Consider the following 17833-nt stretch of genomic DNA (forward strand, 5'->3'; position numbering starts at 1 on the left):
GGCTATTATCATTATTCACACAGAACAGGCTTCTCCTCTCCCTGCAGCATTGGTCAAGGGTCGCTTTTCGAGTGAGCTTTCTGTGCTTCTCCAGACCAGTTGGGTGTTGGGGAGCGGGGGGCCTAGGAAGGCTCCTCCTCCCCACTACTCGCAGCGCCTGCCCCCCTCTCCTCAGGGGAGAGGGGACCCACAACGGGCAAAGGAAGTCCCTGCTTCCGGACCCCAGTCCAGGGAGCGGGGAAGCTGAAAAGATGGAAATGTCAACTCATTACTTCATATCTTTCTTCAGCAAATTGCTGATAAAATCCTTGGCATCATCAGAGATCTCATCAAACGCTTCGTCATCGAAGTCCCAGGTGGCTGAGGTAACGTTGGCTAGGGTTTCATTATCGTTGTCACCCATGAAGGGGGAAAGTCCACTAACCCTGGAAGAGAAGAACAGGACAGCAGGTGAATGGGGGTGGGTGTTGGCAGGGAGGGCAGGATGGGACGATCCCTCCAAGTGAGTGTCACTGAGGTCAAAGGTGAGGGCCCCGCAAAAGCCTGCACCCATAACACCCCTGTGCCTGCCTTGCCTCCCGCCAGAGAAAAGAAGGGAGGGCGTGGTTCCCCAGGCTTTTGTGGCCCCGACTCTTCTCAGTGCTCATTGTACTTTTGGCATGTCACTGCCTATTGTCACCACCTGCCTGTGAGGCTGAGGGGAAGGAATTTACTTCAGTTTACGGCTTTGGCAGGACACAGCAGGGCCCCTCCTCCCTGTCCTCTGTTCTTGCCCAAAGCCCAGAACCTTCTCCAAGGCTCCTGGGTGGAAGACTCCCTTCCTCTCTGTGCTGGCGCCACCCTCACCAGGGGCTAGTTACATGGTACAGCACTCATCACCACACCGGGCCACCCCTGCTCCCTTCTACCTCTCATCTTCACACCTGTCAGCACCAATGACAGGGCCCAGCATGCCCGGGGTGCTTAGCAAGCATGGACGAACAGCAGACTTCGACTCAGCAACATGGGTTTGGTGATCCATCTATACCAGTGAGCCTGAGGCACTTAGGTCAAACCAGAAAGCTTCCCTAAGAGATACCAAGGCTGAGGAAATAGCACAGTCTGTTTCTTTTCTGGGTGATCTGGGACAATTTCCTAATCTCTCCGTGCCATGTTCTCCTCCTCTATATAATGGAGAACCTACCACTTAACTATACAGTGGTCACCACTTTTACTTATTCTACTTCTCTTCTTCCTCCTTCTCCTCCATCAAAAGCATCCTGGCAGCTAACATTTACCATGTGCCAGGCACTGGGCAAACAGCTTAAAATAGATGAACTCATTTAATCTTAATACCATCCTATAACCCAGGTAACTCATTACTTTAACAGATGAGGGAATGGGCACAGAGTGGAGTTAAGTAACTTGCCCAAGGTTTCAATCAATGAGATCTGAACCCAGCCACCTTTCTCTAGAGCCTAGATCTTAACTGCACCTTTAGACGAGTATTTCAATGCAGATGAAGGCAATCATGGTGTACGGCTCTGGCACGAGGCCTGGTCGTAGTAAGGAGCTTGGTCCATGACTGCAGTTCTTCCACGTACAGTTCACTCCCACTGCCTCACCAATCCGTGACCTCAGGAATGACGCATTTACCAATAACTCAAGCCAAATGAAATTTGTAAGGCCAAGTATCTCAAAGCCAAGTAGGACAGATTCACAGCTTACTGGCCTGATCGCTCACTTCCGTGTACCTCATCTTCATACCAACCATCCCCCCGGCCATTCACCCTGACCTAGGGCGACCTCATGGGTGTCAGGCCTAGGCAGGTGCACAGGGCCCCACCCTTAGAAGGTCCCACTCTTGGTTTAATGATCTGCTACAGTCATACTGAAAGTCATAGTAACGTTTGAACAAGTCACTCCCCTTTTTTATTCGGCATGGGGCCCCATAAATTATGTAGCTGGTCCTGCCCTGACCCCACTTGAGTCCCATGAGATGGATCCAGGGCCTTCATGCCATCAACCTTCCAGATGAAGCCTTCACTAATGTCCCTTTTCCCCAAATCCTTAAGAGCGCATCATCATAAACAATGACGCAAACCCTTCTGGAGGCATCTCTACATCCAAACGGCCTCAGCTTATAAAATACAACAGCACCTGCAAACTAAGTTTTGTAAAACAAAACCCACTGAAATATTGCGAGGCAAGCTTGCCATGGGAGGAACCCTCCCGCGAAACCTTGTGTAAAAAGAAGAAAGCTTTTGCAATGTGAGTTATCTTGCCCTAGTCAATATATTTGTGTTTTAGAATAACAGAGTTTTGCAGATGGCATTAAAATGTCTTAAAGCAAAATACTGATTTCTGTTCTGTTTGAAGAAGGCATGGGGCTAATTATTCTCGGTTACATGACAACGAAGGAAGGGTGGGTGCGAACCACTCCCAAGTCTGCACGGTTATAGGCTATTCCTCTCCCCTCCCCCAACACACACTCTCTGGGCCTCAGGTTCCCCTTTTTTCACCAAGGGTACTGGGCTAGAATTCCTAGGGGCTTCCAGCTCTCCTCATCTCTGCGATTCAGTGTGACCCCAGCTAGCCCATCTCGAAGGAGCCTGACTCTTGCTTGTCAGCTACATGCCTCCTTCTGTCTTTACATTTTGCATTTGAAACAAAGAGGGGGAAAGTCCTGCAGCATTCCAAAGACTGCAAGAAGAGCAGACAACCCTGCTGTGGAATGCTGCACCATCGTCTTCTCTAAACCTCCTTTGCTAATTAGGGACTGTAATCCTGCAAAGATAGGGCTTAATCTCTGTAAAGTTCACAGTTGGGGAGAGCCTCCTCATCTCTGGTGCTCCTCCTTTCTGGCAGCCCATCCATCTGAAATACCCCCAGCCCTGGCTGGCTCCTTGCCTGCCAAGCTCCCACAGAATTCCTGTTAAAGAGTATGTCTCTAAAATAAAACTTGCAATATATGCAGAGCATGATGACAGAGAGAGTGTCAGAATTTCAGTAATGTTTCTTGGTGGTGGGATTTGGCAGGACTTTTTAAAAAATTTCTTTTCTGGGCTTTTTATTGCTAGAATTTGCATAAGGATCACATATGGTTGGGTTGATCAACCCAATCAACAAACATAATAACATTAGTGTTAGAAACACAACTACCCACCCCTCTTCCTAGTTTTATCTCATTTTTTAACTGAAGGGGGTCAGAGTATGCCACTCCAAAATATGCCACTTTGGTATAAAGAATGTTTTGAGCTGAAGGCAATTAGCTCTTTGCCCTCCCTTTCCGTCTCAAAGCAGGACATCCATTTCTCTGTATTAAGGTGACATAAATTTCCATTTGTAAATATGTTTTCTCCCTTCCCAGAAAGAGGAGACTCATCTTCATAACAGACCTTGCTAAACAACCCTTATTTACTACACATTTCCTAGTCACCTTCTCATAATTTACACCCTCCAGAAGCCCCAAACCTCTTTTCCTTTGTCTAGTTATTTCTCTACAATTACTTGCTTGGTCTGTTAAAATAGTATGTAAGCCCCCAATTCTAAACATCTTCTTGAATCACATTTCTTTGTGAACTCCTGTGCGTATATACATAATTAAATCTGGCTTTTTTCTCTTGTTAATCTGCCTTTTGTCAGATTGATTTACAGGCCTCCAGGAAAAGAACCTAAGAGGGTGGAGGAAAGTTTTTTCTTCCTCCCCAACATAACCAACAGATTTATCTGTTTTTTTATACAACTGTAATCAGCGTGGGAAAATTCTTGGGTGTTCCACTTTTTTGTCACTTGACATTGTCATTCACAGTGTGTACAAAGTCTTCACATCCATTTTTAATGGTCGCTGATGAGTCACAGAGGTCATGACTACAGGTTGTTCTAATTTCTTAACTCTTAATCTCTCACTGAAACAAAACTTTGCCCAGGGAATCTGATGCAGAAGACTGTTCTGCTTGCAGGACAGAATGTCAGAACAGGGAAAGTTACAGAAATGTCTCTTTCACTATACTTTCCTCATGGTGTTTTTCAAGCAGATGACCCTCCTTCAGGAATGGTCAATGAAAGAGACCACACATGGGCCAGCAGAGCTACTGAAGGCTTAGGAAGAGGTTAGTGTTTTATCCCATGTTAGCCTTCAGATACTCATTCCCTGGGGCGGTGGAAAGATTTGAGGGGGCTGGTTAGGTCCCAGAGGAAGAACTGGGTGTCTTTTTGTGCAGTGGCCGAGAAAGTAGACCTCCTGGGTTAGTCACACTAACTGCAGCCTAAGTCTCTGAAGAGCAAAACCTGCAGGTGGTGGCTGGGTCTGGTATGGGTTCAGGGTGCCTGGAGCTAGAATCAGAGAGCTGTCTGGGCTCAGCAGTGGGGAGGGCAAGGACAACCCTTAGTGGGGCTGTTGGATCCCTCTGAAGAACCCTGCACCAAAACCTGCAAGTCTGAGTAGCCACCTGATACTTGGGTACTGGGCCTTCTCCCTAGCTCACTGGGCTGATGTCCCTAGAAGTTAGACTCTGGATGGGGATGGCTGCAGCATTCTGGACCACAGTAGATTCACAAGAAATGAGCTGAGGGGCGCCTGGGTGGCTCAGTTGGTTAAGCATCTGACTTCAGCTTGGGTCATGATCTCTGGGTCCTGGGATCATGCTTCTCCCTCTCCCTGGGATCTGCTTCTCCCTCTCCCTCTGCCCCTCCCCCTGCTTGTGCTCTCTCTCTCTCTCTCTTAAAAAAAAAAAAAAGGCAAATGAGCTGAAACGGGAAGTCTGTCACTGAGCCCACTAGGAAGATGGTAGGGAGAAGGCAGAGCAGTGATTGCCCTTTACCTTGCCTTGGAGCAAGGGAGGGGGAGAAGGAATTCTGGAGTAGGGGTGAGAGAAGGGCACAGAGAAGGGTTCTGGTGTCCCCACAGGCAGTGAGGGATCACTAAGTCCTCAGAAAATAGGGGAGAGGAAAGCGGGAAAGGAAAGGAGGTCTTAGAAAAGGAGATAAGGCTTAGGACATCCTTGAAGTGTGGCCTAGAGCACTCCCATCCTCTCTCCTCCTGCCTAAAACCAGACATTGCTAACACCAGAAGAATCTCCAGGAAATTCACAAAATCTACCATCTCCCTCCACAATCAGGGATGAGAAGGTAGGGGGGCCCATAATCCCACTCACTGCATCTCTACTCTGCCTGGAAAACCCAGGGCAGGCAGCGAGGCCAGGTCTCCAGTGTGGTGACAAGATCAGCCCTGATCTCCCTGAGATGTTTGAGGAGTTCCTCCACCAAAGTCATAACAACCTCTGGGGACAGAGCTGGTCGCTTAGGAAGTGCTCACCAAATATGTGTTAAATAGTAAATGAGTTATTATCTATTTCCCCAACTCCGTGGCCTCCCCATCTCTCGCTGGCCCCAGAAAGGAGATTGGGGGGGGGGTTCCTCTGGTACAAATGTGGAAGGTGGCCTCGATGAGGATTGTCAGACAACCAAGCTCCAAAGAGAGGGATAGAGGGTACATGAAGACTGCCATAAAGGCTCTTCCAGAGACTTCCAGCAGCAGCTCTAGAATTTTGCATAGCAGGGTCTGAAAGGAAGCAATCTGGCTGGCTCCAACTTTTGTTTTGGGTCCCACGTGCTCTGCTGAGGGTCCTCACTCAGGAGGGGAGCTCCCAGGCCTCTCCCCATTGTGAGAGCTAACAGGAAAAGTCCCGGGGGGGAAGAGCAGCCCACAGTGGCATGTGCAGGAGCCTGGACACGGGGGCTGCAGGATGCTATGCAGAGCTGACCTGTGTCCACCATGCCTGGCCCTCACCTGCCTCCTGGTCACACGTACATCTCCCCTCTCCTTGCACCCTGCCGGCCAAACACCTTCAGGATAGTGCCCAATTCATCAAAATTATTTTCTCCCCATTTCAAAAAGCTCTTCCCTATTTCTTGGTCTTAGCTTTAAAAGTAATCTAGTAAAGCAATGTAACATATTATCCAAATTATTATATTCTTCCACCTAAAAGACTTTGCGTTTTAAAATAAAGTGCTCTTATGGCTCAATAATTCTAGTTCTAGATCATATATCCACCATGGACCAGAATACTTGCAATACCCCACACTGGTATCTATTAAAAGCCCATCAGTGTAGACTGGATAAACTGGATGATGGTCACACAGTGGACTACTACACAACACCGAGAATGAACAATCTACCACTACACACAGTAACACGAATGGGTCTCATGGGTCTCATGAACAACGTTGAGCAAAGGAAGCCAGATACATCTTCCTGTATGATTTCATTTCTATAAAGTTCAGGAATAGGCAAAAGTGGTGCACGACGTTAGACATGAGGACGATGGTTACCTCTGAGGGACAGTGACTGGGAGGGGCCCCAGGAGGACTGCAGGGGTCCTAGCCATGTGGGGATTCTTCATCTGGGTACAGGTTACACTGGCCTATTCACTGTGAAAATTTAAGGGCAGTCCCTGACCAGTAGGGAGACCAGCTGTCCTAGTTTCCCAGACTATCCCCACTTTAGTACTGAAAGTTCTGTTTCCTGGGCAGCCCGTCAGGCCTGGGTGAACCGGGAAGGCTGGTCACCCTCCAGGACTGTGGGAAGTGGGCAGCCATGGGGACTTCCTTGGCCCCGGTCACCTCCAAGCCAAATGAAGATCAGATCCCTGCCACAACTCACTCCCAGGTTTATGGTGAGGATCGAACGGGAGCCCATGTGAAAATCTGTGAGGAACCTAGGGACGGAACCAGACCACAGGACAGCTGGGTCTGAACGGAACCAACTGAGCAAGCCTGTTTCTCAAGTGCCAGGTGTCTCCCCTGGGGCCAGAGCTGCGTGTGAGCACCGTGCAGCGTGCAACCCCAGGAGGGGCGACTGGGCCCACTGCCCTGCTTTAATTCCTTATTAAATGGAGCTTCCACTACCCGATAGTCTCTTTCTCCTGGGGTAGGCCTAGGGGAGGGAGAAATAGGCAAATGCGCTCCTGGCCAGGGCGCTTCTTGTCTCTGCTCTGGGGGAGGTGCAGGTGGGGGGGGGATGGTGACCTGGGCAGGGGAGAAGACGACTCTCTGGGGTACAGAGCCCACAGCCCAGGTGTGACTGAGGGAGGCTGTCCTGACAGGCCACAGTGAGAACCACACTCCTGAGCAGGTAGGAAAGAAAGAAAACTCCTGGCCCCTGGGGCAGGGGGGACACCTGGTGCTTGAGGAGCAGTCTTGGTCAGTTCACTCTGCACACACACAAAATCACTCCATCTCGGCTCAAGCTTTCGTAACAGTGACCCTAAGGCTGGCTGTGCAGAAGAACCTCCTAGAGCCGTTTCTTACCTGGGTATGAAGACCCCAGGGGTCAAAGAGAGCCTTCTTAGGTCCTCCTCAAGTTTTCTATGTAAACGTTACGTTTTTCCTTTCGCTTTAACAACAAAAATGTTTTTTTTCCCCAAAATGAATGCATGCGTATCTGCATCTTCAGGAGACCATCCCTTCACTGTGTGTTGCCACGTAAGCTCAGGGGCTGCCTCAGAGGCCAAGGACTGTCTGCAGCCTGGGGTTTCAGAGACTGAATCAGTGAGATGCCACCAAGGTGTGTGTTCTAGAGCCTGCTGCTCCAGGTGCGGTCCTTGGATCGGCACCACAGCAACCAGGAATCTGTTAGAAACGTGGATTCTTAGGTGTCCCAGACTTCCTGAAACGGAGTCTGCAATCTAAGGAGAGGCCTAGGTGATTCGTGCATATGACTGCTCACAAAGCTCTGGTCTGCATTCCTGGCCTCCGCTCTTCTTCTCCAGCATCATTAACTGAAATGGCTCCATATTGTCCCCCTGATTTCCCAATTCCAATTCCTACGTGGCTTTCTGTTGTCTGCTGACGGCTCTCTCATCAAAAGTGCTTATAATTGGCCCATGTAGTGGGCTCAGGGATGAGGCTGATAGTTGGGGTCCCCCTGCCATGAGGATGGGGTGCTGTCTTCTGAAGACAATGATGATGCCCACAGGAGATGTGCACCTGGGCGCCCTGCCTCCTTCTCCATGGACCCACCTACACACATGAGGGTAAATTACATGGCACCAGCCACATTCCATCCTCCTGACCAAAGACCCCAGCCTGGTCAGCATGAGGGACAGTGAAGGGCGCAGAATGGGGTGTCAGGGTCAGCGCTAGCCACCCCTAGAGAAGTGCAACACGGGCTGCTGACTTCATTGGGAAAACAGGAGTGGGGCAGGCTGGTGGGAGGGGGATAGGAGCTGCAGCCCTCCCGACTCTGGGCTGGGCTCTCCACCATAACCCACACTGGCTCCTTCAATGGCGGGGCAGCCTGGGGACCCTCCTGTGGAGCTCTCTGCCCCTCCCTCGTGTGCCCCGAGACTCACAGGATGTAGCAGATGACTCCGATACTCCACATGTCCGTGGCATAGCCGATGGGCTCATAGTTGATCACTTCCGGTGCCACAAACTCTGGGGTGCCAAAGAGGACCTTCAGAGACCCTGCATTCTCTGTAACCGGATTGGAGAGGGATCAATCACCAGAACATTTGGGAGCCAACCCGTGGTAAGTGAATGCCGTCTGTGTGCACGGGAGGGGCACAGACAAGGCCTGGCCCCTGGCTGCGCTCCCCTTGAGAATGGCACAGACACCCGCCTCCCTGCGAACAGGTGCGTCAGCGCACCAGTGAAACTGACAGACTGCGCGCGCTGTCAATGTCTGGGGCGGGGCGGGGCGGGGAGAGGAGGCCATTAAGGCCCCTGCACCCCAGATGGTTTTTCACGTGTCTGTCTCTCCCATGCGTTCCCAGAAGGGGCTATAACTTGCGCTTGGCAATAATCTCTAACGTTCACTATGTCCTCTGTACCCTGCTGCCTGTTTCATAAGGACTTTCCTAGTTAATATTCTCGACAACCCCGAGAGAGGTATGATCCTCATGTTCCTGAGGAAGAAAGGGAGGCCCAGGGCAGTTGCGTGATTTACCCACCTTTGACAGTGGGGGTCAGGACCTAAACCCAGGTGGTCCCAGTCCTGAGCTATGTCCCTTTGCCCCTACCTGTCTCTCCTCCCAGGAGCTGCTGGGAGGATAGCCAGGAAAGACCTTAACCCCAGGCTGCTGTCACTGAGCCTTAAGGGACCAGAGATGCCCAGTAGGATGTCCATGGTACCAGCTCCTGGAGGATCTCGTCCACAGTGGGGCTGGCCTACCTTTGGCCTGTGGGCCACACCTGCTCTTTGTCACTATGGAGCCCGCAGCAAATGCTCTAAGACAGACCACCGAAGAGCCTTCAGATGGGAGAGCTCTGCTCCACTCCCACCTGAGCCCTTCCCGCTACACACGAGCCCTTCCCAGCTCTCGGGGCCGCGGGAGACACGGCCGTCCCCGCGCTCTCTCACCGCGGGAGCCTCCACCTTGTGTCCCTGCGGCGCTGACTCTGCCAGCTCCCGAGGCCAGTGGCGCCCTACCTGCAGCGGGTGGAGCAGAGCAGGCTCCTGCACCTGGCCTCGGGGCACCGCGTCCCGGCAAGTCAGAGCCCGGCAGAACTTCGCTCCCTCAGTGTCCTCTTCGTAACGGGGCGCCCTGGCACCAAGTGCCCCCGGGGCGGCGAAAGGCCAGTTTGCACCAGCCCTCGGCTCCTCGTTGATAGGGCAGTGGTCAGGGGGTAGAGGGTGAGGCTGTTTCATCAGCTACTGAGCCATCAAAGAGCGACGCAGGCAGGCGGCATGTGGGCAGGGCGGGAGGCGGAAGGTCTCAGACCAAGATGGCTGCAGGGCTGGGCACGAAGGCCCCTACCACCTGCCCCCATTCCCCGCCCCCCACCCAGTGCAGGAATAGCAGAGGGGCTTCAGAGAACCCGGAGCTAGGTCCCTGGCCCTTGTTCCGGCCCCAGCACCTCTCCTGGCTTGTGGTGGGACCTGCTGGGCAAAGCTACGGTTTCCCGGTCTATAAACCAGGGCTCTGAAAATCTGCCCCGCCGCCCTCACAGGCCTGCAGTGAGAGCCCAGTGAAAGTCTGTGAGAGTGCTCTGGAAACTGTTGCCTAGGATGCTAATGGGAGCAAGCACCATCACCGAAATGAGTTGCAGCTGCAGGTCCCAGAGTGAAAGCCACAAGAGGGGATCCTGACAGCAGCAATAATAAACTGCAAACACCTACAGAGCACCTACTATGTGCCAGGCACTGCTTGCATCACCTAACCTGTATTAATGCACCAGACTCCCCCCCGGCCCCCCGCCCACCCAAAGCTCGATGACGTGGGGACTACTATTAACCCATTTTACAGATAAGGGGTAGCAACTCAAAGTCAAGTCTAGTGGGGCCTGGGGCAGGACGCGAGCCTCAGCAGCCCCCACGGTCTCTGACTTTAACTCCAGCCCAGGGCATTCCCTCCAATGCCCAGTGTGTATAACACAAACAGCAGCCACTGTCACTGTATGTGAGTGAGCACAGGACAGGCGCGTGGCCTTACCCAGCTTTCTGGCCAGACCGAAGTCGATGAGCTTGATTCTGGTGCCGGTCTTATTGACACACATGATGTTCTCGGGCTTGAGGTCCAGGTGGACGATGCCCTGTTTGTGGATGTACTCCACCCCCTCCGATATCTGCCTCATGTACTGGATGCACTCCCGCTCCGTCAGCTCGAAGTCCTCGTCAATGATGCGCTCGAACAGCTCACCCCCCGACACGCTGCGGGAGCAGAAGGGACAGTCAGAGCCCAGCACCACGGGGCCCAGGCTGGCAGGGGGTCTGGCCAAGGGCAGGCTAGGGAAGGAGCAGCGGGGACAGGCAGGAAGGCCCAGGGTAGGAGGGGCTGGGCATTTCTGTGGCTTCCTCAGTTCCCGGCCCCTGCCCTGTTATGCTGGTCCCGGTTTCCACTGTGCCAGGAGGGCCGCCCAGTTTCCCTCTGGGGAGAACCCTGTTTGTGCCCACTAAGATGTTGGGGAACTCAGGGAAGCATCTGGGCTGGGCAGTTTCAGAGGTGATCATGAGCTGAAAGATTCAGACATAATCTCCTCAGCAAAAAGGGTAACCACCAGGCAGCCTCCCTCCCCGAATGACCACAGACACGGAAGGGCTCGTTCTTGTACCCAGCTGCGTCTTTTGGTCATAGGGAATTGAAGTTTGAAATACTCACAGCACCCATAGCATTTGTTTCACATAGCCAGAAACAGAAAAATATCTTCAATAATAAGGAGCCTCAGCACATTTCCTAAAATTCATCGACTGTAACCCATTCCCCATGCCTCCTCTGGCCAGGCCTATGGTATTGGTTACTCCTTCCAGCCATAACTAACTCGTCTTGCCTGTTCCCTCGCCCAGGCTGGAAGTGCAGTACATCCTCCTGCCTGGATAGACTTTGGATCCTGACCATGGAGTTTCTGGGGCCCACAGCGGGCATCTTCTACTAAGGACTGGCCCACAGGCTACAGCCAGCCAGCATATTGCCCTTCAGCGCAAATGCATGGCCTTGTCCCGAGTTACATGGGTCCTTTCTGTTCCCCTGTCCCAGCCCTCTGACCCACCTTCCTTCCTTGCTGCTCAGAAAGTTTAAAGCATCTCCCTGGTGACTTTTATAGCATCCAGACATCAGTAAGCTCCTTTCTGCAATGGCCTATATGTCCACCAGCTGAACGAGGCTGGGTAGGCTTTGTTCTGGGCCCATCCTCTTCCAAGGGCCTTCCCTCTTCTTTTGGGGGGATTGGGGGAGAGGAGGCATCTCTCCTCTGATGGGAGCCATCATGAAGAAGGGAAAAAGCTGAGTGTGGATCCTGTCCCTGCCTTTTACAAGCTGTGTGACCTTGGGCAAGTTACTTAACCTTTCTGAGCCCCGCTTTCCTTATCTGTCCCTACTTCATAGAGTTGTTAGGAGTGAAGGAACTTTTGTAAAGCATCATGCCTGACACGCAGTAGGTGCTCAGCACATATTAATTACCATTTCACAACCTGTGGTGAGTCAGGTGGATCTTGTCAGTGACCCTGAGGGAGGGACAGACAGGGGCGCAGCATGGGGTCCAGCACCGCACAGCCTGTGTGGGCCTCCATCACCAACACTGTCCGGGAGGGCCGAGCTGGGAAAGGTCAGTCTGTGCCAGTGGCCGCTGGGGGCGCTAGAACGGACGCTCTAAGCACCAACAGAGCAGGAGGTCCCCGGGCGGCCAGCAGGTGGCGCCTCCGTCCTCAAGCCCTCCATTTCTATTGCTCTGCTCCAAGTCAAACTTGAATTTCCATTCTCAGGTCTCCCTTGATCCTTAACCATCTCTGTGCCTCAATGTCCTCATCTGGAAGGTGCAGATAAAAACAGCACCACCTCACAGGGTTGCTGTGAAGACTGAGTGACTTAATATAGGTAAAGTGCTTAGAAGAGTGCCTGACATATAGTAAGTGTTCAATAATGTTAATTACCTTTTTTTTTTTTTTTTTTTAAAGAGCCAGTTGGGGCTCTTATTGAAAATACAGGCTCTCAAGCTCTTCCCGCTTGCAGATTCTGATTTAGAAACTCTTGGGAGGGCTCTGAGAATCCATATGTTCAATAAGCACCCCAGGTCATTCTTAGGATTGGGACAAGCTTGTGAAATTCACTGAGAAATTCAGCTGAGAAGTCACTCCTGATTTTCCAAGAAAGGCTCTTTCCATCCCTGGGTTCCCACAGTCTTGTCTGTCCTTTTTGTATCAGATCTGTCTTGGCTTAAAGTTGTTTATGAACATGTGTGGAAAAGGTCTGGCTCATCTCTAGAATTTTATTTATACCTCGCAATATCTGGCACTGACAAGGTGCCCGAAAATGTGTGCTTTTAAATGTAAAATATTCTGGAAAAGCAAGCAACCATTATTTGTGGTGCCCTTGGGAATGTCTGAGGCAATGAGCAGTAGAAATCTGAGCCATGGAGGTAATTACTACTGCTTTTCTAGAGGTAACTTATTCAGTATAAGTTTAAATAGGCTCAATCTATTCAAATATATTTAATGTATTTTGAAAGCTGTTCCTGTGGTCCATTTCCTAGGATGGAAGGGATTACATAAACAGGATTAATGGTTCTACCCAGGTTTCTCTTCAAAATACTCAAGACTATGGATGGAAAGAAGCTGCCACCCACAGAGATGGGCCAAGGGACAAGACTGGGCCAGAGGAAATGTATGCTTAATAAATGAACAGTGAGGAGCGCCTGGGTGGCTCAGTCGTTAAGCGGCTGCTTTCGGCTCAGGTCATGATCTCAGGGTCCTGGGATCGAGCCCCACATCGGGCTCCCTGCCCCTTGGGAGGCCTGCTTCTCCCTTGTGTTACCTCTCTTGCTGTGTCTCTCCCTGTCAAATAAATAAATAAAATCTTTAAAAAAATAAATAAACAAATAAATAAATGAACAGTGAGTAGGTGAGTGAGTGAGTGAATCCGACTAACAAGGCTACCTAATCCCAAGGGATCAAATTCACCGCCCCCCCCGACCCCGCCCAAGTGTAGACCTTGGCCAGCCCTCACTTGCAGCCAAAAGATATGGTGTTTCAGCAAACTCCATACCCAGACCCTCTACTTCTTGTCTCTTGGCAGCCAGCTGGATATTTTTTGATCAATTTTGCCAATGGCAGCACAAAAGGGAGATGGGTAGTGGACGACCCAGCCTAAATTGTACTGCTTCAGTGCTCAGGGTCTCACCACCACCTGGAAGGGCCTGAGCGCTCCCAAACGACACGCCGAGATTTCAGGCCAGGGACCCTAGGGAACCCCTGTGTCTGGGCAACACTGCTAGATGGGGGCTTGTGGCTTGTCCCATCATCAGAGGTCAGAAAGGCTGAAGACACACACTGCTTCTGATTTCTCACTGTGTTGGAAGTGGCTGAACTGAAGGAGGAGACCCTGGAAGACATTTTCATTTTTCTACATCACCAGGCCTCATCCTTCTCTGAACCTCAGTACCTCCATCCAACAAGGGCAATGGCAAGTTGTACCACTGAACACCAGCCTTTGCCCTTGTGAGGCCAAGTCTGTCTAAGCTGGAAGGGCAGTACAGATGGGAGTGTGGATGGGCTCCTACTTCTTTGGTTGAGCTCCTATCAAGGGGCAAGCGCCTTACCCCAAGTGCAGCAGACTCGGCTGGCATCTGTGCCTGTCAGACTTGCTCCTGCCCACAGGGGAGGCGTGGGGAGGAGGGATGAAAGCCAGGCCAGCTGAAGCCTTCTTACGTTTTCTCTCAACATTTTTCCATCCAGCTTGCCAACTCCCAATTCCACGCTAAGTATGGTGTTCTACCCACTGGTGCGGCTGCCCAGCCTTACCCAGGCTTGGCTGCCTCCTACCCCCTCCCTGAACCCTCTCCCAAACTTGCCCAATGCTTAACTTCTAAACATATGACATTTCTTCACATGTCCCCACACGCCCACACTGCCTGGACCAAGCAACCTGTTCTAGAATAAACGCGAAGCACCGAGCCCACAGGGCTATGGTGAGGGTGTGATCAGTGAGGCCACAGACACGGGTTGCTCTTTCCTGCAAGTGGGGAGGTAAGCTCGAATTGGGGCCGGAAACAGATTCTAAGATACGAATGCAGATACTCTCTGAAGAGTTTACAGCTCCACAGAATTGCTGAATTTTAGAACCAAAAGGGAGTCTAATCCAAGTATGTCTCCTCGCTGGAAGAATTTAATAATTACAAAATCACAGCTCAGCGGTAACAGGACCTGACTCCAGGTTTCCTGAATAGGAGGGTTTTGTTCCACAACACCTGGTTGTGTGTTAAAATGCTTGCCGAAAAATTTTAAGTGGGAACAAGACCACGACACAGAAAATGTCAATGTATCATACGACTAAGAATAAGTCCCAATTATAGAGCACTATGCCTGACTATGTGATTCCATTTAATCCCCACATTATTCATGAGGCAGCTTATATCCTCCTTTTACCAATAATAACACTAAGGATTGGCAAAGCTGAGTTACTTATTCAAGGCCACACAACAAGTAAGAGGCAGAGCTGGGATTGACATGAGATTTATCAGACTCACTTTGTACTCTAAGTTTGTGCTTTTAACCCACTCTAGCTTTTCCAGATGTACATAAGCTGGAAGGAAACACACCAAAGCGATCACTGAGCCAGGGGAGAAAATCACACCTCAAGCCTGGGGAGGACTCACCTTCCTTGGGAAGGAAGGTGTTGAGAGAATCCTCTCCAAAGGACTAAGATCCCTGAAGCTCAGGACAAGCAAAGGATGGCCTGAAGGCAGTTTCACAAGATTTCTAAAAATTTCAAATGCACATACCCTTTGATCTAGCATAACCACACTTCTAAGAATGTATCCTACAGATGCGCACAGGTGTGTGTGAAAAGATGTATATACAAGGTTACAAACACGGCTTGTTTGGAAAAGCAAAGGCCTGGAAACCCGTCAACCTCCTATCAAAAGAAGACTGCTCCAGGAAACTGTAGTTTATGCATGCAAGCAAATCCCACGGAGCAGGGCAAATGAGGAAGCTCACCAGCCACTGAAATGTTCAGAGCCCTTCATATGAAGATGAACTGCTGCATGAAAAGAAGCAAAAATATAGAACAGTGGATATGAGGTACCTTGGTGCTAAAAGGTGGGAAATATTTTTTTTTAATCTTTTTTTTTTTTAAAGATTTTATTTATTTATTTGAGAGAGAGAGAATGAGAGAGAGCACATGAGAGGGGGGAGGGTCGGAGGGAGAAGCAGACCCCCTGCAGAGCAGGGAGCCCGATGTGGGACTCGATCCAGGGACTCCAGGATCATGACCTGAGCCGAAGGCAGTCGCTTAACCAACTGAGCCACCCAGGTGCCCCGGGAAATATTTTTTTTTTTAAATCACATATGCTTGTATTTTCATAACGAAACTTTGGAAGGATACAAACAAAACCTATAAAAATGGTTACTGATGTCAGCGGTGGAGGTAGAAACAGGGTAGATGAGGGACAGGGCTCGGAATGGAACTGTTTATTGTGCATGTTCTTACATTTTTTGATGTGATTGTTTCCCACTGACCACAAATTCTGATGAAAAAAAGGAAAGAAAACTGAAAAACACAGACCCCTCTGCAGAGGGCATCTGGCTTACTGAGGGGCTGTATGCGCATGTGTATTTGCATGTGTTTATGTGTGTGTGCAGGCGTGCATCTGTGCATGCGTGTGTGTGTGTGTGTGTATGCATGTGTGTGCGTGCCAGCGGCTTGGGGGTGAGGCAAGTGGAGGAAACAGCGGATTCCAGGAAACCCTTGGCTGGAGGTCCTCTGATCCATGCCCCTGTGCATGGACAAGCCAGCCCAGAAAGCACAACCCTCTGGTGAGAAGTCAAAGTACAAACAAGCACGGGATGGGGGCCTGCAGAGCCCAGCCCGAGACAGGAGCAAGGGTTACACCCGCACATCCCAAGCCCCCGGGCCTGGGCCCCTCTTCTTTTGAAGGCCATTCAGGAAGTTGCTCTGTCCCTCTCTTTCTCCTCCAAAGCCACCTCTAAGTCAATGCCCTTGAACGCAGCCGAGGAGCCTAGCGGTAACCTTGACACTTTCACAGGGAGTTGGGGGTGAAAAGGGGGCAGGGGTCCTCAGAGATCTGCCAATCTGCTATGGAAATGAGCAAGGGGCTGCAGTGGGCTGGTGGTCAGTGGGTGAGGGCCCCTCCTGTGTACAGATGTGCCGTTCTGAGGGGGCACCCCCCAGCCGCCGGGGCTGGGGAGGCTCTTCCACGCTGCGGCCTGACCTGTGGTGCTCCCCATCTTGGGGCAGTAGGGGCTTGGGTGTGGACAGTGGGGGTGACGCGTGAGGGGCTCCCAGGCCCATAGCAAACCACTCACATCTCCAGGACCATGACAATGTTGGCCTTTTCTTCGAAGGCATCCACACACTGGACCAGCTTGGGGTGGTGGAGGCAGTTCATGATGCTGATCTCCTGCCGGATATTCTCTTTCTCTTTTGCGGAATATGCCTTGAAGAATTTCCCTGCCCAGATTTTTCTAGTTTTCTTTTCTACAAGTCGAAAGACCTGTCCAAATTTCCCACTGCGAATGAAAGGAGGAGGAGAGAAAAGGCAAATTTAGCCGAGCTTTCCATTAAATTGGGGCTGACAAGTGATGGCCTACGGGAGAAATCTAGCCCACCTCTTTTTGTAAATAAAATGTTATTGGAACACAGCCACGCCCATGTGTGTGCATTTCACCCATGGCTGCTTTTGTGCTTCGCCGAAACCTCAACTATCCATCATCCGGCCCTTTATAGAAAAGTTGGCCAGCCCTGCTCTCGATCCTGAGGTACACCTCTAACCCAGACAACCTTACTCTCCCTCACCTGGCAACCTCGGCCCGTGCCTGACCTGCATCCCTGCCCAATCGCTGCTCAGGCTCACTACTCCGTCTGGGCTGTCATTTCCTTGGGCTGAGGCCTCTGTCTTGGCTGATGGACTTCTCTCTCCTTCGCCAAAGACAGACCCATGACGTTGGGTGGAGGAAGTCCTCCCCAGCTACAGAGAATTTCTGAGTGGTTGCCTTCCTTCTGCTCCAGTGTCCAGCACTGGTCCCCTGGAGACAGCCGAGGAAGGCCCTTGCTGTCCACGGCAGGAGAGGGGAGTGCGGTGGTGTTCCTCTGACCCAGCTCCTGCGGGCAGTGCGGTCTCCTTGTACTCAACTCTGATGAGGTTGGCGGCACCCCTTTATTTCCCAGAAACCTACTGGAAATCAAACCTGAGCCCCACCCCCTTGGCCTCCACCATGTGCTCCCCCAGGGATAGTTAGGGGGAGACAGACAGCCCTGGGGGCTGCTGCTGGAGGGGACGCTGCGGCCGACGAGGGCTCAAGGTTGGGGTGCCCGCCCTCCAGGGGACAGCCAGAGTCAACAGTGCGGTCCAGGTGCATAAAGTGAGCAGTGGTGAGCAGCTGTGCCTTTCAAGGCTG

The 17833-nt window shown here is 51.4% G+C and overlaps 1 protein-coding gene across 6 annotated transcripts in view; it reads right to left on the bottom strand.

The window, feature by feature from the left end:
* MYLK (myosin light chain kinase) overlaps positions 1–17833 on the bottom strand; it is a 176209-nt gene that overhangs the window by 14007 nt on the left and 144369 nt on the right. For all 6 annotated transcript variants that reach the window (XM_064571010.1, XM_045903007.3, XM_045903006.3 and 3 more), the window contains 4 exons: positions 16742–16945; positions 10416–10633; positions 8334–8457; positions 273–425 (listed from right to left, as the gene is read on the bottom strand). In XM_064571010.1, the coding sequence (XP_064427080.1) occupies positions 273–425; positions 8334–8457; positions 10416–10633; positions 16742–16945 (699 nt within the window). The remainder of the gene's footprint in view (positions 1–272; positions 426–8333; positions 8458–10415; positions 10634–16741; positions 16946–17833) is intronic.

The sequence above is a fragment of the Mirounga angustirostris genome, unplaced genomic scaffold (assembly GCF_029215605.1).
Source record: "Mirounga angustirostris isolate CCGP_5_RB_7025 unplaced genomic scaffold, mMirAng1.0.hap1 SCAF_1, whole genome shotgun sequence".
Classification (NCBI taxonomy): Eukaryota; Metazoa; Chordata; class Mammalia; order Carnivora; family Phocidae; genus Mirounga; species Mirounga angustirostris.